This window comes from Emys orbicularis, chromosome 22 (assembly GCF_028017835.1).
Source record: "Emys orbicularis isolate rEmyOrb1 chromosome 22, rEmyOrb1.hap1, whole genome shotgun sequence".
In the NCBI taxonomy this organism is placed as follows: Eukaryota; Metazoa; Chordata; order Testudines; family Emydidae; genus Emys; species Emys orbicularis.
Window position 1 is genome coordinate 20,344,702 of NC_088704.1, and position 25,752 is coordinate 20,370,453.

General features: G+C 47.9%; 1 protein-coding gene across 2 annotated transcripts in view; it reads left to right on the forward strand.

The window, feature by feature from the left end:
- The first annotated feature begins 388 nt into the window (after nt 1-388).
- Nucleotides 389-25,752, forward strand: part of TP73 (tumor protein p73) — a 36,837-nt gene continuing 11,473 nt past the window's right edge. For both annotated transcript variants that reach the window (XM_065421396.1, XM_065421397.1), the window contains exon 1: nt 389-622. In XM_065421396.1, the coding sequence (XP_065277468.1) occupies nt 404-622 (219 nt within the window). In that variant the 5' untranslated portion in view covers nt 389-403. The remainder of the gene's footprint in view (nt 623-25,752) is intronic.

The window sequence follows — 25,752 nt, forward strand, 5'->3', positions numbered from 1 at the left end:
TAGCAGAAAACAGCAAATATACATCTCTTCCTAGCTACGCGGTGATTTCCCTGCTAGCGAAAGAGGTGGTTTTACACTGTAAAGTGCACTGGCAATCCAGGAATCTTGGCACCTGGCTGCCTCCATTATGGATGAAGCTGACAAAAGGGGGTGATGTCAATGTGTCAGGTTTTATCCCTTTCACAAGTGGTGACCTGTTTTAAAAACAAACCAACCCAGAGGAGGTATTTCAGCTAACGTTCCAGTGCGCTGGCCCTTTAAGGAGGCTGTAACAGGACACCTGAAGTCCTGGAGAAGTGTAGCTGAGATTTCATTGTCTCTAAACTGGCTGGTGTTTTCTTTTTTTCCCCCCTCCTCCCCTTTTCCCTTCCTCCAGTCCCAGTTTAATTTGCTGAACAGCAGCATGGATCAGAGCATCGGCAGCAGAGCAGCTTCCACCAGCCCTTACAACTCTGAGCACCCCTCCAATGTCCCAACGCATTCTCCCTACTCGCAGCCCAGCTCTACCTTTGATGCCATGTCCCCAGCTCCTGTCATCCCCTCCAACGCTGACTACCCTGGGCCCCACCACTTTGAGGTGACGTTCCAGCAATCCAGCACAGCCAAGTCTGCCACTTGGACAGTAAGTTGCATGAGTTCTTCTTGCCTTCAGTAGAGAGATGCATGTGTGTCTATAGAAATGTTTGCAATGAATCTGCATCAAACCCTTTACTGTCTCTGTATCATTTCGCAGAAGGATACACAGTGCATGTTTATATACCGCGGACGTTGCAATGTCAGCTGCAAAATGTATAGTTATTCGATAGTCAACAGAGGGTATTTTGGTTGCCACCTTTAGAGGCAGCAAATATAACTCAAGCCTGACAAGCAAAACTTTGGGAAATAGCGGGGTTTATTTTCAGGATTTATTTCCAGACACAGTAGATCCCTAGATTTTTCATATTTTTTTATTTCTGTTGATTTGTAATAGCAAATGAATCACTCAAGCTCTAGGAGCCCTGATGAGAATTAAACTTGCAGCCACAAAAATATCATTCAGCAACGTCACACAATAAGAAAAATGAACAGAGCAGCCAGTGGATAACACAGTTGCATAGACCTGTCCCTACAAGTACCCCAAAAGCCAGCCACTCAGCCCATGGCTTTCACAGCATGTCTTGAGGTCTATGAAAAGCGTCATCTCAGCAGAGCAAGGGACAGGGAAATGACTGAGAGAAGAAGGGTGCTGCTTTTCTCATCAGCGGTTAGGTCCTAAATTCATGTCATAGGGGCTTTTGCATAAGCATGGCCTATGAAGAAAAAAAAATATTGACACTTATTTATTTTTAAAACATTTCTGTCCTAGACATTTCTCTGGAAACAAAGTATTCACAAAAAAACTCCCAGTGCAACTAAAGCACCCACTCAGCTCCCACCCACCAAGAAACGCCTGGGAAAATAGATGCATCTTATAGACAGAATTCCTTTCCCTGGGGGAATGCCTGCCAGGGTATAAAGACTGAGGTGAGACAGCTGACACAGAAAGGGAGCAAAGGGGTTTCCTGTAGGGTTATGGTTTGACCGTGCTACCAAACCAGCACAGCAGATCATGAGCAACATGTATCAGCCCTACGTGTGATAATGACTTATTTTTGGAAGCTGATGTGTTTAATTACTGTGAAAGGCCTTTTAATGATGGACAAAAAGTTGTCTTCCGGCTGCTTCATGTATGGGCTAAGAGCGTTGAAACCCCAAATAACTGCAGCTCCTATTCTGTTCTTGTCAGTCCAATACATGCCACCCCTCTAGCTGCTGCGTGTGGGAATGGAAAGTGCACACGGAATATTGCCTAGTGGGAGCGTGGCGGGGAAGGGGTTAAAAGGGTGATTTATAACAGCTGTCTCCCAGCAGTTTGTTTTGTAATTCTAGACAGCCAAGCTGCCCCGTGACAATGAATAGGGAGAGCAGTGAGGGGTCACCTCCGCGGGGCTCCCAGGTGAGCAGGCAAGGGAGATGAACGGGACTGCTGAATTCTAAGCATGCCCAGCACAGCGCTGAAGTAGGGAACTCCTATCCCGGTGCCCTCAGCACACAACGAGCTCTCGTCGGAATGATCTCCCGGCAATTCTACGCCAAAATATACTGGATCCTGGTATCGGCAAAGAATAAGGAGCCATTGTGGTATAAAATAAAGCAAATGCCAGGTCAATCCGTACGGCGTTGCACTGACCACTCAGTCTTCAGCAGCTGCTCAGAGCTTCTAAAGCAAACCAAAAATAAATCTGGTTTTCAAGGGATCATCGCTTACTTCATGGCTTGGCCAGATGCTGTGGTGTAAATAGCTGAGGAGCCGGCCCAAACATTTTATGGGGAATCTGTACCTGGCCAGCATTCTAGTTAAGAGGACAGGGTGTCTGGATGGCAGTGTATCCCCTGCCCCTCTCTGGGTCTGTGATGTGTAGATTAACAACGGGGTATCTCCCTGGGTTAGGTCTGGGATTAACATTAGGCCCTGAGGGTAAGAAACAACCCTAGCCTGTTCGTCTTCCCTTGGGGGGAAAGCTCCCTTGGTGAAATGTGAAGGTCAGTAGGAATTGCCCAGCTAGTGGAGGGACTCAGGCCTGTGATAGGAGTCAGGTAAGAACCTAGGTAAATCGGTAGGGCCAGATTTGGATGAAAGATGGAATTTTCTGCCCAAACCCTGGTTCTTTGATGGGGCTGTTCAAAAGGAAGGGATGCCAAATGGAAAACAAATGTAGGCTACTGTGATGGGTCTCATCTCTGAGATTCCTCCCTCCTTGGGCACTCCCGTGAGCTGGGAGCCACCACATGGATCCGGGGTAGCATGGTGGTCATTGAACATGGTTTGGTCAGATACAAAAGGCAGGGCTGCTTTAATCGTGAGGCCTGCACTTTGACATCCCATCCCCTGACAGTGCAGGTGAGATACTAATAATCAGCCTGGCGGCAAACAGCAAAGAAAATAAACTCAGCATTTCCCAGGGGGATTCAGTAGCCTACTTGGTCTGGTATTTCCCACCAGTGATGCAAGCGGAGTGTATCAGCTACAAACTCCTGAAAGACAATGAAAAGCCAGAGACGGTGCAGCCTGTGCTAGCCAGCTGGCTTCACTGGGACAGGAACAGATCCCGGATAGCAGAGAATGCCCTCCTGGATTCTTACAATACTCCTGACATTATTACACACAGACACAGAGCTGTGGACAGGAGCTGTTCAGTACATGTGAATCAAGGGAAAGCACCTGCTGAAGGAGCACCCACTGATCACAGTTGAATGAACCATTAGGAAAATGCCCTTTTCCTGCTCTCAAATGCTCACTGATCATAGGATTTGTGCCTGGAATACACACACTGTGTATATACCCAATGCCACATCATTCCCACAATAGCAGCAGCTAGGGTGACCAGATGTCCCGATTTTATAGGGACTGTCCTGATTTTGGGGTCTTTTTCTTATATAGGCTCCTATTACCCCCCCACCCCTGTCCCGATTTTTCACACTTGCTGTCTGGTCACACTAGCAGCAGCAACAGTTAAGGATAGAGCAGCACAGAAACAAGTGCAGAAACAAGTGCGTTGGGCTCGTCCCATACGGCGCGCAGCCACTGACTGCATCACATCCCTCGTTCTGTTTCAGTGCCATTGTTCTATCGATATCAGCTTTGTTGCTGACTGTTGTGTCCCAGGTTAGTGGAAGCTCCGTTTTTGGGACTGGTGAGTGTGTTCTCTGTCACTAGAGATCTGGGCATGCTCAGCTTCATTGATGATGTCTCCACTGCATGGGCATCCACACAGCACTGATTATACTACCAACGTCCTCTGCCATCATGCACTGGGCTCCACATAAAAGCTAGGGTGGATTCTTTTGCGGGATATTCAGTTCTACAATTATTACAGAGCCCTGCTCAAGAAGCTGAGATCTTCCCAGGACCTTGCACTAACGCAGGACAAATGATCGAAATCAGGATATTCTTATCTCACGGGAAGCACAGTGGAACCTGCTTTGCATTTCATTCAGATTCAGTAGAATTCCGCTTAGAATGAAGTAGAACGAAAGTCCCAGACTGTTTCAGCAGAGCACACTGTGGTGGCTGCAACCCTGGTTTATTGTATCCTTACACTTGGAATGAAGCTGATCTGTGCTGGGGGGAGGAAATGACTAACATGAGAGGCTAGTTTTCATGTTTGGAACCCCGAATTATCATCCCCAGCCATGCATTCAAGTGCCCAGATCAGCTTTAACACCTGAACGAGGCACGTAAGCCCACGTGGCTCAAATATACTTTTGAAAATTAGCCTCCAGGAAGTTGTAGGCACTTCGATACCACAGTGAAAGAATGAATATGTGGAATGAATGTGTGAGACAGATAAAAATCGGATTCTGCTCTCATATACTCCACTGCAAGTCAATTTGGAGTAACGCCACTAAAGTCTGTATAGTTACAACATGTAAAACCTGTGCGAGATCAGAATCAGGCCTATCATTTCCCTGTATTTTGGACAGTGAAAATTGTGGCAGATGCTTGGTTCCAAACGTCAGCTGTTTTGCTGGAGGGAGCATAAGTTCCCATGTGACTCTGCAGTGACCATTGTAACGTCTTCTCTTTTAACAAATACTGGTCATGCTGGATTGGCAGCGAAACTCATCCCAGATTGCACCATTGTCTGATTGACAAAGTGTCTGAACTTTGTAATTTTGTATTTTCTGTTAAAAGAAAGAGATTATTTTCCAGGTCTGTTTTCTCTCCACTAGACTGCATGCTTTATTTCCCCACTGGATACAAGACTGGAGAATGAGTATTTGTGCAAAGAAAATGATTACAATTGAATCAAGTGATCACAGTCTAATTTCGCTTGCTATATGCAAACAGCAGATAGTCTCGACCAAAGAAGTACTAATCAGCAGTTAGGAAATGCAGACAATTGATAAGGGAAGCTAAAGGTATCAATGAAAACTCTATGGCCAGTGGGGTTGAGGACAGCATGAAAGATTTCTTTAAATATATCAGGAACAAATGAAATCCTAGTACTGCTATAATTCTGATACTAAACAAAGATGGCAAAATTATTAATCATGATGCAGAAAGTAGTAGTCAACAAATATTTCTGTTCTGTGTTCAGAAAGAAGCAAGATGTTTTCATATCTTATAGAGATAAAGAAATGTTTTCTATTCCATCAGTACTAGGAAGGATTGTAAACAACAACTATTAAAGTTAAACATTTTAAAATCAACAGGACCATATAAATTGCTCCCATGAGCATTAAAAGAATTGGCCAAAGAGCTCTCTGAACCACTAGTGTTAATTTTTAATAAATCTTGGAGCACTGGATTGGAGAGAAAAAAGAAAAAGCCAGTGGATGATCAAAGACCCCCTTGGCCAGTTAGCCTGACAGTGATCCAAGGCATAATCATGGGTAGGCTGATGGGGGATACAATCAGTAAAGAATTAAAAGGGGCTAGCATAATGAATACCAGTCAATATGGATTTATGGAAAATAGGTCTTGTCAATAGGTCTTTGATGTTGTGTTTTGATGAGAACACAAGTTTGGTTGATAAAGATAAGTGTGTTGACATAATATACTTAAACTTCTGTAAGGCATTTGACTGAGAGCATCTCTACACAGAGGAATAGTGCACAGCAAGCCTGGGTTTAAATCTGCAGTGACCAGCTTGCACTAAATGGCTATGTGGATCCTGGTACCACACACTAAAAGTTGCATAGTGTGCTTTGACATACTGCTATTCCAAGTACTTGCATGGGAAAAGATTTCTGGTAGTACGGGGCTCTTTAGTCTAGAATTAAAAAGCATAATGCGATCCAATGCTTGGAAGCTGAAGCTAGACAAATTCAGACTAGAAATAAGGCGCAAATCTTTAACAGTGAGAATAACTAACCGTAAGAACAACTTACCAAAGGTTGTGTTTCTCCAACACTTGAAGCATCTCAATTAAGGCTGGATATCTTTCTAAAGAGAAGCTCTAGCTCAAGCATCAATTATGGGCTCAGCGCAGGAATTACTGGCAAGGTTCCCTGGCCTGTGCTAGGAGGGAGGTCAGACAAAATCGTAATTCTTAAAATTCTTAAAATCTGTGACTTTATGAATCTATGAAAGGGAATAACAGAGAAAAGGACCGAGGCTTCAGTTGCAAATTGAGGGCTTATGTGGGTCAGAGAATGTTGCTTTAGGGCTTCTCCATGGGAATCTCCTGCAGAAGATGCATGTGACTCGGGAGTGCCTGTCCTGTGCACTGACCGTCAGACCAAACCTGTCTCTCAGCAAAGCGTTAGTGGTTTCTGTCTCTTAGCACAATCCTTTGGAAATAAAGCCGTTGTTGTATTTTATGCAAAACCTTGGAGCCAGGTTGTTTTTTCTAACAATCTCTTTGTCAGCAGAGGGCCATGAGGTGGGCCAGACCCTGAAAATGAGATTTTTTCTGTGCCTTGGAAGGCCCCTCTGGTGGCTTGTTTCCTGGGGTGGGAGGAAGGGAGTGGATCTGTAGTAGTACAAGACAGGGCATGCAGGGCGCCTACCTGCTTGTTGGAAGCTGTCAGGACTCTCCGTTGCCTGGAGCTGCCTGTACATGCTAGAGCTGGGAGCCGATCTCGGCTGTTTTCTCACATTCAGCCCCCTTGCCACGCCAGCCAGCTGGTAACTGATAGATAATTAGTATTTTTCTCAAGTACAATTTCAGACTGACTGCTGCTTCCCTCCCCTCTAAAAACATTATCGTCCTCACCAAAGCCAGCAGAACCGTTAATAGGGTCTTTGGCCTCCCGCGGCCTCACTGAAAAAGAGCCCTAGGAATCAAGCTACCCTCCTCCTTCAGATCAAGACTTGTCCCTGCATTCCCTGATGACCCAGAACAGATGAAGGGTCCATCCAGTCCAGCATTGTGGGCCTGAGTCTCCATTGCCTGGCCTTGCTAATGGTTTACACTAGCACTTTGCACTCTCTTCGCTCAGGTGGATATGACTGCACGTGGTGCAGGCAATAGAGAATCAGACCCCAGCTCTGCCACAGGTGGTGTAACTCTCCATCATGGTCCTGGTGAGGATGTTGTTATTGGAGGAAGGAGACAATGTTCACCCCAGACCTCAGCTGCTGACCAATCTGGCACTCTGAAGCTAGAAACTGGATAGTCCTCAAACTGAAGTGGAGCAGTGCCGGACTGAAATCTTGACATAGGCCTGGGGTGGATTTAGTGCCCAGTTCACTTACATTGTTTCAACCACAATCCAGAGAATGGAACCAAGCTGCTAAGGGAGACTGTGACCATCTCCATGACTGGAGAGATTCAAGGCTGGGACTAGATATCAGCCTGTCAGGGATATGAATAGTTCTGGACCAGGTGACCCAATCCAAACCAGGTCCAACCCCAGAGCTAAGTCAGTTAGATACTACAGTGATGGGCATGTTATAGGAGCCTAATTAGATTGATTCTCCAATTTCACAGCTTGATTTCTTACTGCATAAATGTTAGGGCCAGGGGCTGGGATGGGGAGAGCAGGGAAGGGAGAGGATGACCGAACAATGTATCCCAAAAGTTGGTTGCGCCTGCTACAGTCATCATCTAAAATACCCTGTAAACAAACAATGGCAAAAATCTGTCTCCCTCTAGCAGCAGCAGTAGGAAATAACTAACTCCTGGCACCGCTCCTTAATGATGTGGAACGCTCAACAGTCTGATGAATGTCCCTTAATAAGGGCCGTGACCGTGAGTCAGATCACACTCTGCCTCTGAGCTCTGAACACTTGTGCTTGTCTCCAAGCAGCTGAAAAGAAATCTGAGTGGGTGAAATCATTCAGCTTCTGGAATGGCAGAAATAGGAAAGCATCCGCAGCGGGGGTCTGACCCAGAGACCACTGAAGTCACTGGGAGTCTTTCCATTGGCTCCAGCTGGGCGTGGCTCATGCTCCTAAGTCCCAGCCACAGTGGGATTGCGAAGGAGAAAGGCCCTTGGCAGTGTTTGTGAGAGCTATTTTCGGCAGGCCCTGGGAAGACGCTGGAGCAGTCGGCTGTTCCAACATGACCGTGGTATCAGTTACATTATCTCAGAAGTTTATGGAACGCACTGATGGATGTGAGGCCTTTTGCTCTTTAGCATGAAGAGAGAATTCTCCCTCCTTGGTGCTGCCAGCAGAGCCCAGTTAGACAGTTAGGGCCCCTGTAAATTAGCAGCACTGCATCAAAATATTCCTGGGCCTCTGCAAGCTCCATTCACCCCTGCGTGACACCTCTGAGGTCCTCTAAAGTCAGTGAGGCCCAGCTGATTTACGTCAGCGGAGGGACCGGACCTTGTTACCTATGTGGTAACAACAGAAAGTCCCATGTGGTGAGAATCAGTCTCCTTCGGGAGCCATGAGCAGTGGTCACGAAAAGCATTCTTCCAGGCCTGATTTCCATGGCTCTGAGTATGCACGTACATGCACCGAAACGCAGGAGCAATTTGCATGCTTAGCCAGGTGCACGTTTTCCATGCACATTTTGGTGCTTGTGAAAATCTCTCCCTATGTTTCTGTGTCTGAACCAATGGAAAATAGACCTGAGCCTGGGGACTGGGGGAAGAGGGAGCTTGACGCCAGACCTGGTAGCTACTGGCATCCAGTCTGAGTTCAGTGAGCTGTGTGAGGAGTGGGTGGCTCTGATGCCTAGGTGTGCCCAGGCCTGAACCTCACACATTATTTTGAGGGGGGGTTTCTTGCCATTTTAAACACATTTGTAATTACAAATAAATAAAGGCATGTTTTGTGCTCGCCACGGGAAGCCGGTGCTGAGGACAGATGCACACTCCCCCCACCCCCTGTATAGTCAGAGGCCACTCAAGGCAACCTACTGCCCAAGGCAACACTTGAGTATGATGCCCCCCACCTCTCAGATTTTGCCCATCCACCTGTCGTGTCATGACAGAGGGGCAGTTGAGCTAAGTTTAAGTGAGTGGCGTTGAAACCTGGCTCCTGGGGGTCGCAGGTTTGGCCTTATCCATGGTCATGATGGAGGGGTGACCAGGCCAAATCTGCTGCCTTAGGCAGCTCCCAGAAATCTGCCACCCTAAGAAGCTGCCTTGCTTGCCGATAACTATAACGGCTGCTGTGTATGGTACTGATCCTGGGCCCAGAGTGACTACCGATTTCACCAGTGTGAGCCACGGTCACCATATCGCTCTTTTCACTGGCCTTTTCCCTCTCTAGCCCCGTCTGCTCCTCTTTTCACACTGTCCCCTGCATGGACCAGGAGCCCAATAATGCCCAAACCTCAGCCACACTTTCACACTCCCAGTGTTTGAGTGGGGGTGAAATTAGACAAAATTCCAGCCCAGATTGACTGGCCTTGTTACCCAGATCACAATAGCTGCAGCACAGTTGGCGCTAACTGCCCCCTGGCTGGCTATCTTTCCAAAGAGTCCTTGGACTGCATGGGCTGTGAAGGGTGAATTTCCTTCTCCTCCCGTCCTCTGGGCTGCCCCGGATGAAGTGCCCAGCTGCAGAGCTTGCACTGATGCAGCCTACACGGCACCTATTCTGTGCATAAAGAAAGGCCTTGATTCTCCCAGGCTGTCAGTCGGGCACCTCTCACAACTGGCCGATTCACTTGAAAAGAGGAAAACGGAATACCGGGTCCTTTACAGAATCGCTACCAGGCACTGCTGGGGGTGGGGGAGGGAAGTCAGACAGCCCACCTGATTGTAGCAGTCCTCGTTCAGCAGGGTTTGTTCTCTAAAGAGGGGCATGTTGATCTCATCTGGAAGGCTGTTTGCCTGCTGTATTTTCTCCTGCTACGTGGGGAGGATCAGGTTTTTTCCTCTTCTGTATTAGAGCAGATTAGTGACATTCTCATACCCTCCAGTGGATTCTAGTGACGGATTCAGGGGCGGGGGCAATGTACCTGTGCGTTGCCATCCTCAGCGGTTTGGAGAGAGGATGGTCTTGTGGTTAAGGGATTGGAGATCTGAGCCAGTTCCCAGCTCTGCCACAGACTTGGCCTTGCCACTTGTCTTTCTGGGTCTCAGTTCCCCATCTGTAGAATGGGGATAAAAATCACTTCTTTTCCTGCCATTTGTCTGTCTTGTCTATTTAAATTGTAAGCTCTTTGGGGCAGGGACATATCTTACTATGTTGACCCATGTACTTAGGGGGCATGTGGCAGGAAGCGGACATCTGCTATGCAAATGGTTGAATGCCTGTTCCCAATGTTTTACTTGCCAAAGCAAAATCATCTTAAATCTTGTTTATTAACTAGGCTCCTTGGATTTACACCTCGTTCCAGGGATTGAAATGCAGGAATTTTCTGGGCCATTCGCTCACCTCTGTCTCTCTCCTATATCAGCCAATTCATTTAGGGCCTGACCCTGACTTCAAACACAAACTTCAGATAGTTTCCAGTGGTGTCAGACTGAGACCTCTCTATTTACATGACAGCCTGCAGCTGATCAGCCTCTCTCCCACACTCCAAATTCTGCAGCATTATCAAGCAGCAGAGAAGTTCAGGGACACCTGTTTCCTGCTGAGGTTTGAAATCACCTGGAGAGTCAGGCAGGAAGATACAAAAGGAAGTCGTCGGATGTCAGAAGCTGCAGAGGGGATGTCTCTGGCTCCAACAATGGTGAGCAGGGACACAGAGGAGGCCAACGTCGTATATGCGGAGGGAGAAGGAGGCTGGGGACTGGGGGAAGGAGGCATATTTATGCTCCAGTTATCCTTGTCTCGGTGTTAGGGATTTGGGGTTCTTGTTGCTGATAGGAAGACTGTACCTATAAACTGGGAATTTGGTGCAATTACAAAAAGAACAAAAAGCACATTGGACATAGTAACCAAATTTACAAAATACAGCTCTGAGGAAAAGCCACTTCGAAAACCTCTCAAATCAGCAGCACAACTCTGGTAGGCACGAGCCTTTCCCTAATCCCAACTGTGCTACAGAGCAGAGCAAAACAGCCCTCACAAGAGTCATCTCCTCCACTGGTGTAGAAAAAGGGTATTAGCCAACGTTTGCTCCATACTGTGCCCTGTAAAGCTTGAGATGTAGCATGACTCCTTTATGGTTCCTGAGTAGGCTGACCAAGTAAAGATAAATACACAGCCTGGAATTCAGTAATAACACGTATGTGTCCAGTATAGGATAATGCAAGAGCACTTGATCTCATGTTTAGGCACATAGGATGCGCCATCCTGGATCAGAGCGTCCATCCATTAGCTCCAGTGGGGACCCATAGCTGAGGCTATACTGGGGGGCAAACAAAATGAACCATAGTGCACCTGCCCCTTTGTGCAATGCCGTTAGGGGAATACTCCTTCCTGACCCCTGGAGTGATCAACGGGTGTCCCGAAGCATGAGCTTGGATGCCTTTTTTTAAGCCTGCATAGGTGCAAATCCTGCCTTGTATAAAGTCAACCTACAGCATCTCCAGCAAGAAGTTCCACAGTTTGAATACATGCTGTGTGAAGAAGTGTTTCCTTTCATTGGTCCTAAATGTACCTGCCATTAATATCACTTCGTGTGTCACCACCAGGCAGATCTTGGGGGAGAGGTGTACTGGAGGGCTGCAGAATTGGTCTTGCTCAGCAAATAGCTCCGATCTCAATGCTTTGCAAGCCAGAATTTCATTTCAGAAGGGCTGCTCTGTACTCAGCCTGTAGACCTCTCTTGTGCATGAGGAACAAGGAAACTCCTTGCGAATGATTCTAGAAGGGGGGCCATTACTTGAACCCAGAAGTTTCATTCTTAGCTAAAAGGACGTCACAATAATTCTCTGTATGGCTTTCAAGTGCCTTTCTGAATCCAAACTGGAAAATACTAAGTGCTCATGGAAACCACCATGCAATGGAGACGGGGGCACTTCCCAGCGATGCAGGGAATGCGCTGAAGCCCTGATTGCCCACTCAGGCTCTTTCACCACCCTGGAGCCTCACAGCTTGGGAACAACAGGAAGGTGGTGTCAGTGCTGAGCTGATAGTGTCAGAATGCACCAAGGAGAGCTGGTCTGAGTTCCCGGCTCTGCCACAGCTCCCTGGGGACCTTGGAAAATCTCTCTGCACCTTAGTTTCCCCATCAGTAAAATGGGGTAATAATAAATTAAATAATAATAATACTTCCTCCTCTCTTTATTTAGATTGTGAGGTCTTTGGGCAAAGGCTATCTGTGACAGTGCACCATGGGGCCTGTTCAGGGAGTGCTAGCTGCTAAAGATTAATTAGGATCCGACTCCAGGTCAGATTTTATTGCCCTGTGTTTTTGCACCAGCGTGTTCAGCTAGATTCCCCCAACCATATTTCTTCACTCTTTACCCCCACGAGTTCCCCGACACATGCCAAAACAACTGCATTGCTGGGTTTTCTGCTTGTTTCTTAGTGGCACTTGGCCTCTGTGCAGACTTGGTCACGTGGTCAAAGTAGCCAGACAGAGAGCGAGTCAGATGTACTGGAAAGATTTGAAAAGAACTAAGTATGTGTGGCTCGGCCAAGCAATGAGTAAGAGAGGATGTGAGCCCAGTCGACAGGTATTTTAAAGGTGTAAATGTCAGGGAGGGAGGGAAATCAATTAGGGTGAACCATGGGACTGTAATTAGGAGTAATGGCAGGATAGTAAGCACAGAAAAATGCAGGCTGAAGAACAAGAAATCTATTCATTTGTGGTCCTGCTAATAGATCTGGGGTGCAGCAGGTCGGTGCAGCCTTCGGGAGTCTCTGGTAACCGCCTCAGTGAGAGCTGGGTTTGGCGGTCACAGGTCCTCCTGCAGATCCCCCAGGTGTGGAGTGAGCCCTTGGGCAGAGCAAAGCCCACCCTCTGAGGGGATGAAGTGAGCTGATCTCGGCATGGGGATCCTTGCGAGTCTCCCTGCTCACCTTGTGTTTGTTCGGAGCAGAGCCCTCTTCTGCGTGAGGAGCTTTTGACTAGGCAAACAACTGCAGTATCCATAGAGGAGACTAAGGGGCCTGCCGCATTGGGAAGAGCCCACAGCAAGCCTTTCAAAGCTAGGATGCTATGCACACCTTTGTGTCCCTGTGTCCATGAAGCCTTCCGGGTGAAGAGGCAATTTTTTGACAATCTGTTTATTGCGAGAGCAACGTTACATTCGAGTTAAAGGTGAGGCTAGCAATGCCCACAGCTGGGTGGAACCTGTACCCACTGTATAGCTGCAGCCAGGGGAGATTTGGGGAAGACGTATGATCCTCAGGAGTCCTGGATTCCACTCCCGGCTCTGCTGGGTGGCCTTGGGGCAAGTCACTGCCCTTCTTTATGCCTCAGTTTCCCCATTCCATAAAATGGGGATAATGCTACCGACCTCCTTTTGTACAGAGCTCTGAGCCTATGGAGGAAAACACTGTATAGGAGCTAGGTATTGTTACATCCCCTTTATATTCCCAACCTTTTACTGTCCCGCTCGTTTAAACATTCACTTGCAGCCATCCTGTGATCACCACTGTCCAGAACCAAGCAGCTCAGTGTGAAAGACCTGAAATTGTTCTCTTCAACTTGATCATTAATGGCCACTAACTCCACTTCTTTTCTTCTGGAGGGCTGGACGAAGTGGATGGGAAGTGGGGTCAGACGGGACTGGGACTTTCTAGTTTTATAGACAGTCCGTGTAAATCTTGTGTACATCTCCCGATACAGTGCATATGATGCCCTGGACACATCCACATCCTTGCTCACGCTAAAAGGGAAACAAAGTAACTTGTGATGGAATTTCCAGCTCAGTGAGAAATTATAAAGACCAATGATTAAAAAATGGTTATTAAAAAAATTAGAAAGAAAAAAGCCCTGCAGTCGGCATGTCTTCCAGGATCTGTTGTAACAGATTCGTCCGAGCCAGTTAACGGTATTTGCGGTTTGCAAGATCCTACATGTCTGAGTAAAATGACAGACACATTATTATCACCTCTCTGCTGTGATCTGTCCAAACCTGTCCTGGGATGCAGCTCCACAGCTGCTTGCTAGGGAGTACAAGGAAATTAGCAGCCTGAGGCAGCACTTTTCTTCTCTCTCTCCCTCTTGCCAGTCTAGTGGCTTTATTGGGATCCATTGACTGCAGTCCCGGACACGTCTTGAGTAGGACTAATGAAGAGACTGGAATGTAAGGAGGAGGAGGGGGGGGCAGGGGGAGATAGTGGGGAAAAAAGTAATTGTTGGGCAAATCATTTCCTTCAAGGAAGAAAGAAGCAGCACTCGGATCCAAGCCTCCTGAAGTAGACAAGTCTAGACGCTTCTGTGTCAACAGCTGAAGATAAATAAGATTTTTATCAGTTCAGAATCTGTTGGGACACATCCGCCTAGCGGTTCTGCAGAACAGGGAGAACTGGGGGGGGGAGGGATGTTTCGATTAGGCCTTTTCACACAGAATGTTTAGATTAGATTTTGGTTTTAGGCTCTCAAAGCGCTATGGGAAAATGCTTCTCTTTTCTCCTGTCCCCATCACAGGAAGCAGCGCCAGTAGATATAAGCAATGAAGTAGCTTTGTCCTTAGTGGGGTTTGGAATTCTGTTCCCCTGCTCAGGATGCAGGGCAGTAAATGGTAAAACTCGGTGCAGTTTGACACTGCAGACAAGCTCAGACTTCACTGGGTTTGCGTGGAGTATTCGAATGGGATTTCGACCATGTCTCTGTAAAACCCTTCCTTGGACCTAAGCTCTAGATGATAAATATCAGCCTCGGGATGGATGTTATTAAAGAGTCTTATTCACAAGAGCAGATTACATCCCCAGTCACTGGTGCACAATGGCTGCTCTGTCCCGCCCCAGAAATGGCTGCATTTCAGAAGATAGGGGAAGTGACCTCTATCCCATGACACTCTGGGATTCTTGGGTGTGAAAGGCACTGGAAAAATGCATGGGATTAACTCAGAGATGTGCTTGAATAGTGAAAGGCTGTCAGTGTTTCACTATTTTGGCTCCTCCAATAAGTCCTACAACTCTGGAATTTACTTGGACTTAAAGAAAGGAGGTTGCAGTAGCAGAGAAGAAACATCGAAGCAGGTTGAGGTCTGATTTTCATTGCAACAAATGAAAAAACTCTGGCATTAGAAATTGCATCAATAGGGCAAAAATTGGATTAAAAGACATTTCAGATAGAACAAGCTCAGTTTACATCAGATTGGTGCTACTACCATTATTTGCTATTAATTATCACAGTAGCTCCTAGAAGCCCCAGCTAGGCTGAGGCCCTGTTGTGCTCATTCCTATACAAACACAGCGTAAGACAGTCTCTGCCTTTGTTCAGTGAGGGAAATGACATTAATAATAAAGCTAGTGGGAAGGAAGAGGCTAAAGGTCTATAAATACCCAAAGGGTACAGTAGGGACCAAAAATAAAGGGTAGGAATAATACGGAGGTGACAGAACAGGGAACATATTTAAGATCTAGTCTCTATTAGAAATGGAATCCTAAGAGGGAGGTCTCTCTGGTGATAGATTAATCCACCTTGGGAAGTTAGAAAAGGAGTAGAACCCAGGTGTCCTGGGAGCTAGTCCCCTGATGAAGCCACTAGATATGCACGCTGAGTAAAGACATCTACATTTAGTTTGACTGTGCTCCACCTAGACCAGGGACAGCTCCTTTGGAAGAGGTCCAAGACTTTTTTCAAAATGCTTGTTCAACAGCTCCTTTCAGGAAGCCATTGTTGTCTTTCTTTCTTTCCAGTTCTCACCCGAATGGGAACAACAAATTTTTACAAGAAAAAACAGAGTCACAATTTCTCCAAACTGAGACAAGAACCTTGAAAATAGGAGGTCAGACTAGATGATCACAATGGTCCCTTCTGGCTTTGGAATCTATGAAAACATAGCACAATCACTCAGACTGAAGATGTATCTGAGGATTATTGATATATATGGAGTGCAAGCAATGCAGCCCGGAGCAAATGTCACGTTGCACTATGGGACGTTAGGGATTATGTGAAGGTTTGGTTTTGTCCTCTTACCTGTGAGTGAGCTACACAATAATTCATATCACATAATTCAATGCCAAAAAAAAATCTATATTAAGAGGCCACGTATTTCAAAATATGTAGAACATGAGGGAATACAAATGAATAGCCAGGGTCTTTAATGGCTGTTGTCAAAAGTGTGCTCTGGAAAAAGGCAAAGTGGTGGCTCTGGGCTAGTAACTAGTGTAAGGCATTGGGACTTGGGAGTCCTGGGTTCGAACTCCAACTTTGCAACTGACTCGCTCTGAGCAAGAGCAAGTAACTTCACTAGTGTATGTCTTTGTAAAATAGGGCACAGATATCTTAACGAATGCTTGTCAAGTGCTGGTGCTAATTACCATGGGTCCATTTTTTCAAAAGTCCAGAAGCCCAGGACTATGGACAGAAATGCAAGTGCAATAGATGATTAGCTCATGCAAATCACCATTTAGATGTCTAACTTTGGCATCTGAACTAGATATGAAATTTCACGAGCATTATGGTGAATGCAAAATATTTTGGGCTTCTTCCTTTTGAAAATCAGGCTGTGTACGTGCAAAGTATAATTAATTTTTTAAAATAGAGGGTTCTGGTGCATAGCGGCCGTGAACAGGCTAATTCACAAAGAAATATCTACTCTTGTCAAAGGAATAACTCTAAGAGGCAAGGAACCGGTCACTCCCACCAGAATCCTACTGAAGGCAAAGGGCATGCAAATGGGAGATGCATGAACTGAGTGGACATTGACTGGTAGGTGATAGGACATCTGTGCTAAAGAAAAGAGCCGTGTATTGTATGCAGTATTGAAATGGGATATAAAACAGGCTACTGCTCTCTCTGAGTTATCAGCACACAGTTCCTTAAAAGAATAGCTTGTTATTGTTGAAGGATCTTTGAAGACAATCCTGGAGCTGTTAAGACACGATAAGGTTATCAGTGGAGGCATGTCTGTGTTCGGCTGCAGCTCTTTTGCCTGCAGGGCAATCGTTTTTGCTATTTAACAGAGATTTATCCATGTCATAACATGGTATAATGAGAGCATGTGTTACCGAAGAACTTACCATAATGCACCTCTACTCTTCCAGAAAAATTTTATTTCCCAGGCATGTTGGGGACTGCCCGGGAATGTCTACATGAAAAGATTCTTTGACAGGAGTTGTCAGTATGTTAACACCTGGCCAGGAAGAACCCCCCAAATAACCCTGGTTTTGCCATGCTGCCTGCTGAAAATGAATGTATCAGATCACAATCACACAGAGTATGTAGGTTACATGGGCAAAAGCAAAGGGGTCATGCTTCTCTGTTCTGTGCTCACAAATTGCAGCTTTGTACGTGTTTCAGGAGAGACTATTTAAATCTAATCTAAAGTAAGTGCAAAGCCTGGTTTAGATGCTAAATGGTATCACATCTAAGAAACTGACTTCAGTATGTCATCAAAATGTAGTCAGATCCTGCACCCTTCATTAGCCTGAGATCTGGGTATGTCACAAAGAGGCATGTTCATAGTGTCACACAGAACTCTACTGCCTTTATAACAGGAAGCTGACCTGTCCTAGGTGTGATCAGACAGTGGCATATCTGTGCGACTCAGACAGGCCAGGAGCATCCTTACTGCCAAATTCACCCTCATGTCCTATATACAAATTGTTACCCCCCCCCCGCCCCACCCCTTCTTCAAACACCTCTTCTATTTCCGGAGCCAGATCCAAACTGCCCCTCTTTGTGTTTAAAACCCTCCAACTCCCTGCCTCTGGCTCTCTTCCCTGATACCTTCACTTACTCCCTGGCCCGTTGCACAATCTCACCCCGGCTGGTCAGAGAACCGTCTTCTCTGCAGCTCCTGCCATCTGGGACAGTGTTAAGCCCTCTCTGCATCGCTTCATGGCTCTCAGCTGAAAAGGTCCCTTTCATTCCTCGTTTCTCTCTCCTAACTTCTTTCCCCTTTGGCTAGCATTTCACTTGATAGCTGCTTTATTTTGAGATGCAGTTTACAGGAGAGAAACCAAAGTGAAGTTGCACTGGTCTGTCAGTGGGGAATAGACGTTCATGGAATTTCCTCGGGCCTGGGTTCCACAGCAGAATTTCCTAGAAGAATGTATCCACACACATGCCCCCACAACGCAAAGACCCACCTAAAAGGGAGCTTCTGCATGTAGCTGCTAATATTTACTGGAAGTCACATGTTATACAAATCCATCCGTCCACCCCTCATCTGGGTTGACCAGCAATCTTGATAGGAACTGATAAGTGCAGAGTGGTAGGGCAGCAGAGACCTTGAGACAGCTGCATTCTGTGTGCAGGCACGATAAAGATAACATGCCTTGAGACAGGAACAAAAATTACGTCCAATTCACGCTGCCTTTTTAGTGTACAAAACTCAAACCAAAGGGGGTGACTTTGAGCCAGGTGTGTTTGCCAGAAAGGTCAGCTGTCAGGCACTCCGCTTTAGATTCCAGGGGTTAGACCGGTTTTTGTTGGATGTGTCTGTGTGATGGTGGATCGTGTTCAATCACAGCTTACACTAACACAGCATGAGAGAGCTCCAAAATACTTGAAAAACTGCCGTAGAGCGCTGCTACCCCAGTGACAGCCAGCCTGGTAGAGCAGCCCACGGCACATCACAGAACAATCAGAGAAAGGGCAATTTTCACTATAAACACTGAGCAAATCCTTACTCTGGGATCATAAACATTCATTCAGGGCAGCCAGGATCTCAAAATGTCAGCTGTCCTCCAAAAGCCCCACCCCATACACAGTGAACGCATGGAACTCCCTTATCTGCACCGCAAGGATGAAGGGCTGAGTCAACCCTGCCACAATCCAAACCTATGGTTCCAGGGAGTCTAGCGATTGCAAACCTGGTGCTCAGGCCACTCAGCCATCCTCTGTCTCATACATATGGTGTCTCTATACTTTATATTTTAATGTGTGTGACTGCAAATGCTTCACAGTCCTTTGTATCACCACAAACATCTCGACAGCCTCTGTCTCAGCTACGCAGGCACGTGCACATGATTAACTCAGATCACGGAATAAGGAAAGCCAGGGATCTCTGATCCACATTAAGACAGATTGCTAAATTAGCTACAATCGTAGCATTTCCTGGGTGGTTAGCACCAGTTGCCCTTTGGCCCTCTGCCTTGGCAAGACAGGCTATAATCACCTAGAAATGCACTGGCCACGGGGTCCTGTTGTTCAGCTGACCTGAACCACAAAAACAGCATCGCCATCTTAAAAACCCAAAGGTACTCGCAGCAATCCTCGGTGGATGTAGCGGCACCTGCCCGGGCACCCTGCAGCCCCGTCTCTTATAAGCATGAAACTGGCCTGGGAGAAAACTCTTGGGTGCACCAAGTGACTAAGGACTCAGTATAAGGAAAAAGGAAAGGCTGGCTGGAGGCGTGCCAGAGTCACGTGGCCAGTGCAATGGAACAAGAGCACCCGTGCTTCTAAAGCATTTCATTGCAGCCAAGGCAGCTTGGCTCCAGTCAGAACCCGCCGCTCTCATGTCCACGCATTGCCCAGGAAGCTGCAGGACTCCTGCTGTCTCACAATTTGGCTTTTGCTCTGTGTGTTTGATGGCTCGGGACAAGCTTTACCAACCCTGCAGGTGTCCTGTGCGGTGGTATCTTTTGGCACAAGGTGGGTGTTGTCGGGGATAAGATACAGTGCTCTGAACAGGAGCATGCCCTGCCATGATCGGCTTGCACTGTAGGTGTGTGCAGGAGAGGAGAGGAGGTCTCAACAAACAAAACAAACAAACAAACTCTTTCTTAGCTGCAAAGCACCTTGGCGGGAGGTGGAATGGAAAAGGGACTCGTTGATTTCCTGACAGAGCGAGGGGAGCCACACGCTTCATTGAAATGGAAGTTGCAGCAGGGAAGCTCCCCCCTCCTCACTTCTCTCTTTTCCCTGGCTTTAAATGTTCCAGAACATCCCATAGACTCACTCTTCTGGTGTGTATTTTGCTGTAGCTGTATGAACACTTGTGACACGTCACCAGCTCTGGGACCTCAGTGTGGCTTTTTCCTACCAAGTGGCAAAGCAGTGGACTGTTTCACAAGCATGCTTCCATGCCCCACCGAGGCAGGACATGTGACACTGAGACCCTATGCTTTGTGCTCCACCCCGAGTGGGAAAATCCCCATATGCTGAGCCATGCAGGGGGCCCGCACACACTATCAGGCCCGGGGGTGACCTCAGAGGCATGTCACACATTCGCACTGTTTAGCAGTCTACAGAAAGCTGGGACGTGACTGTGACAGTATGAGGAGCCCAAATCACTTGACAGATCTTAATGAACCAAGCCTTGTAACTATCACCCCTGCGAGTTGGGTAACAATATTATCCCCACTGCTAAGGTGTGGAAACTGAGTCACAGAGAGGGGAGGTGACTTGCCCAAGGTCATGTAGCAAGTCAGTGGCAGAGCTGATAATGTTACCCAGTTGTTCCAAACCCCAGCCTCATTCTGTAGAAACTAGACCTCTCTGCAGCTTTCCTTAGTGCAGACCAGTCATTGGCACCCCCTAGTCACTGGAGCAACCCCTGGCAGCTCAGCGTCTGGGCGTTGCTTGTGGTGAGGAATACAGAACAGGCTTTGCTGACCACCCTGCCAAGGTGCCTCTGGAAACCCTCCATCTAGATGCATTTCCAGGGCACCAGGCACCAGAGTAACAAGGCTGCTAGTTCTGGGCCCTGCCTGTGGAGCTCCCTGCCCTTGGAAAGCTCCCTCCTGGCTTTGCAGAGTAGGCGGACGCCCTTTTCACCGCTTCCTCCTGCTGCCTCATTTACAGCTCTTTGCACTGTGCCCTATGCTGTCCCTACCCATAGCTGGCTGCACCCCAGAACCAACACACATCCCCAGGGCAGGAAAGAAAACAGCCACCCGCTGATCTGGGGTGCAGCTATGCAAAGAGCATCTCTCCCCACAGCAAGGCCTAATGACCGCACCAGCTCAGCCCCTAACCGTAAGGGGAAAGCTCTAGCCCTCAGCTCACGCCTCTTATAAGCTCGGCTCCTGGAGCAATTCAGCCCAGCTGAGCCCACCCTGCTCTGGGAATTGCTGCACTGAGAGCAAGCACCTGTGGATGGTGTTAACCCCATCCCTGCCAGATTCCATGCTCAGGTTTTTATCCATTGAGGGATGTGGTACTTTATTTGGCAGGGATTACCATGTAAGTGCTCTTGTACTTGCAGGGTAACTGCACAGGTCTGACTTGGTGGCGTACATGCTGTGGTAATTACATGCTCAGGGAGATTAGCTGGTAGGTCCTACACTAATTGCTGTGTAACCTGCACTCTGATTTAAGCCTGGTAGATACCTGACCATGAAACTGGATTTACAAGAGAAAGTGTGGTTAGTCCAAGGGAACTAGGTATATTGTTGTGAGGTCTGGGGCAAGTCTCTGTGCCTCAGTTTCCCCTCTAGAAAACGTGGTTAATAATACTTGCTCATGCTGGTCAATGGCTTTGCAATCCTCCTATGAAAAGCACCATCTAAATGCAAAGTATCATTACAATACTAATTAGTGATTCTCCAGTGGAAGCAAATAGCACGCCCATGAAACCTGTGCACTGGAAACACCAGGGTTTGCCTTTCTTAATGGCAGCCCCTGGCTAGCAGGAATTTGCTTCTCTTTCACATGATCAAGCACATCCTGTAAGAGCCTTGTGGAGAATATTTCAATGGTAAAGATAAAATTGTTTTCTAGCTACAACCAACCACTCCGAGCACATCTCAGACTGCCTGCGGGACTACATCACCACTCTTTGTCTGACTGTCTCTCTCTCTCTCTTACAGTATCTCTCTCTCGCCATTGACATTTTTTAGTACAGCGTCTTCAGTATCCGCTACAGTAATAGTGAGGTTAGACTGGCTGATCAGACTGGACCCTTCTGGCTAGTCTCTGCTTTGGAGTCTGGTAGGAAGCCATACAAAACTGAACACTAGTGGCATAACAAGGCCCTACACGGTTCTGAGATGCTCTAGTTACATGAGACACTACAGGGGAACTGGGGCAATAAGCTGTTTGGAAAATCACGCCCACAGTGCCCCAAGTGTTCAGGTGTGTGTGACTTACATGGGTCCTGGATACTCTGGTAGTGTTGTGTAATGCACATGTATTAGGTTCTAGACAGATACTTCCAACTCAGGCCAGAGATTGTGGAAGGACAATGCGGAATTACTTCAAAGAACAATTGGTGGAAATGCATTCAACACTAATGATGTACTACAGAAACCCCACGATGTGCACACAACAGCAGCTTGTCATGTAGCCTGACATGTGAGAAAGGCAATGGAAGGAAGAAGTGATCTATTAAATAACTTCAAAGGAATACCTGTGTTTCTCAAGTGATGCCCTTTGCCAGCAAAGAATCTTTACATTGGCACAATAACCTCAAAGTGGTTAGAACACAAAAGGCAATAATTGGCTCTTTAACAAGTAATTATTTCAATTTTCTGCTTTCCTGCCATGTTGGCACTTGGGTTGAAATACACAGACAGCAGAGAGTGGGAGGATCAGAAAAGCCAGAGGAAAACAAACATCCATTTTCTTCACACGCTGTAGGGTGCAGGAGTGCTGAGCTTGAGCACTTTTAAACTTCTACTTGACAACAAGAGCAGTTAGAGCTCAAAGTGTCCAGAAAAAGAATGACCTTTTGGGTACCAAAGTGATGGAGAATGCCAGGCCGCAGCAACTCCTCTTGAGAATATGCCAGCAAAAAAAATACATTTCTTATTTCCATGTGTACGTTCAATGGGCAGTGGACATGCTGCAATACTTGGCTAATAGTCAGAGTTAGAAATGGAAAAGGCCAGGCCTAGTAGAACAGAAGCCACAACACACATCAGCACAAGGCTGGTCCCTATTGTATTGCTTTGTGCAGCGCAGCTTTAAGTACCAAAGCAATGGGGCTTCCACAACGGCCCCTGGGGCTCTCTTCCTACATGGCACTTGGGTACAAAGTATTCAGAGACAGGACAGCCTTGTGGGCTGGGTTCAGTTCCTAGCTCGTGGTGCCTCTCCTCCTGTGTGCAAAAGAGAGGTGATCCTCCTTGTTTAGAGTGTAACCTCTTCCGGGCAGCGCCTGCCTCTCCTGCGTCTGGGCAGCGCCCAGGACAATGGGGCCCCGATCTGGTGCCAGGCTTTGAGCTCTGCTGTAACATAAGTGGAATCCCATGGCTCTGACGTGTGTGTGTGTGTCCCCACCACAGTGTAATTTCATAGCCAAGATACAAATGTAGCTCTGTTAATCAGTCCCACACATGTCAGTCCCTGATCATCTTTGTTGCTTTCCTCTGAACTCTCTCCAAAGTGGCAATATCATTCTGGTACCGCGCTGCCTGGTGCTGAACGCTCTGTGTTAGGTGCAGGTACAATTGGGCTGTGTATATCCCGCAGGGGTGCTTGCCACCCCGATCCATTCTGCCGCGAGTTGGGTCAGTTTAGTTCCAGCTCCCTTTTGTTACAGGGAGGTCGGCTGCTCCTTGATGCCATTTAAGCACTGAATAGTAACCCTGGTTTTTCAGAACTGCTGCCAATAAGTCTCATATACTCCAGTCTTGGTCATTTTCACATTGGAATAGCCAAAGGACGTGGGTGCAGGTTTTTCCTGGGGAATGGATGCCCTGCTGGGGGCGGTCACTCAGCTTCCCTCACACTCTCCATCCAAAGGATGTTAACGTGCTGCATAGACACTGCTAACCCCTGTGACTTGCCCAGGCTCATGCAGTGAGAATCCCAGAGACCCTGCTCCAAAGCCAACCCTAACCATGTCACGGGGTTGTGCCTGTGATCCCTGGACCTCTCCCTTCCCTGCTGGTACAGCTGCAGGCTACAGAAAAGCTACCAGAAATACACTGCAGAGTAAGCACTTGTGTGTGGAGGTGCCGCCCTCTCTGGAGCTGGATTCAGAGCGCACCCCCATACCTGTGCTAGTCAGGGCGGGCGAGGGAATGGGTGAAGTGCTCAGTGCTAGATGCAGAATTAGCCCCGATTTCAGCCAGCCGGGTGGCAGCGCTGACGTAGCAAAGGAAAGCTAGGATCTGCGCCAGTAATACTCCGCCTGGCTGCAGGAAGGGCCACCGCTGGCTTCACCAGCTAGACTAAGGGTCTGTACTGGGGCAGCTACAGCCAGGAGTGGAATCGGGCTAATTCCAAGTGTAGAGACGGTCCAAGTGAAGCACAGACGTCAGCTGCTGTAAAGTTAGCACCCCTACAGCAGCTCGGGCCAGAGGCTCTGGGAGTTCGTATCCTGAAAAGGGAGAGATTTAGTCTTCTGAAATCAAGAACAATAATAAGCTGATTTCCGCCGCCGCCGCCAATGGTAGCAGAAGTGCAGCTTGTCTGCTGATTGGGGGCCTAAAACTCACTGAGTGCTGTAAGTCTCTTTGCCAGGTGACAGCTCTCCTTCTCAGAGCTACCGGGAAGTGAAGAGGGAATTGTGTCTTGAAGCGAAAATCTCTTTATGGGTTTGCCTCTGTTTGTTTTATCTGGCTTTTTAAAAGTTTGTTGTGTGTGTGTGTGGTGGGGGGGGGGGTGATTGGTCGTCCCCCATTTGAAGGGGAGTTGATCGGACACCATAAAGGGGGCTCTTCCCTCCATTCCTACCCTCTGCATCCAGTTCATCCCGACTTGTTGCAGCACGTCTGTGCAGGGAGCCAACTGGTGCAGAACAGCTCCTCTAGCTCCTGGTGAATTTTTGGGATCCCTGAGCAAACCTGCCTGTTCCAGCATGTTGGAATAAGCCTCCCTCCCCTCCCCCCCCCAAAAAAATCCCCAAATCTTCGCTGAGAAGCGTCTCAGCCCAGGCTGATGCGGGTACAGCGGGGGGAGCTGATCAGGTATCCCTGCTGAGCTGTGTGTGTAGGGGAGGGTCATACAGGCGTCTAGCAGATGCCAGGGATGGGAGGGGGATGAGTTTTTGTCTCCTAACTCCCGAACCCAATGTGAATGCAAGCCATGGGTTCAGCATCTAGGAATGGCACATAAAGCTCCTGTCCCACACGCCGGCACAGACCCCTGTGCAGCCAGGCTGCATTTAGTCAGGTTGGGGCGGGGAGGGGGGGGAGCGGAGGATTATTGGAAAAGGAAATTTTGTTGCTTTTCCCTCCATGGAGGGGGCAGGGAGACATCAGCCAGCGGGCAGCTGTCTCTGCAGTCTCAGCTCCGCCTCATACCTGTGCAGCCCCAGTGACTTGCTGGACCCAGCCCTCAGGGCTGTCAGGTTGCAGGCGTATAAGTTATAAAGGCAGAATGTGGCTTTTGGCCGTTGCTCTCCCCAGGGTGTGTGTGTGTGGGGGGGAGGCGTTACCCTTCCTCCTTTACATGCTTATCGTTTTCATTGAGTTGCCCCCAAACATTTTCCCCAGCAACCCGCCACGTGTTCTGCGTGAAAACCAAGCGTGCCGGCCAGAGGCACATGCATGGCCTGGCTCTCTGGCGCAGCCAAGGTGCGGAAAGGCAGATGAAGATGGGGGCAGTGGAGGAACAGGGCTGCAGACCAGGTGACCTCAGCCAAGAGACATTTCTAAAAAGTGGGACATGCAGGTTACAATCTGCCTTGGTGTGGGGCAGGGAGGCACTTAGCCTGAGGGCCCCAATGCACACCCACACCCCGGGCCTGGATAAATTGCATTGCTAGCACTTTGGGGCAGGGAGCGTCTCACTCACCTCGCGCAAGGGGGGGCCTCATTCTGATTGGGGCCGTTTGGTGCTGTAATATCAATCAATAAATAAAGGAGCCAGTCCTATGTGTGGGTTTTCTGAAGCTCTAAGAGCGTGCTGGTCTGAGCAGCGGTGCCTGGCGCCCACAGTGCGGGGCACACTGGAATGGAGACATGGTGCC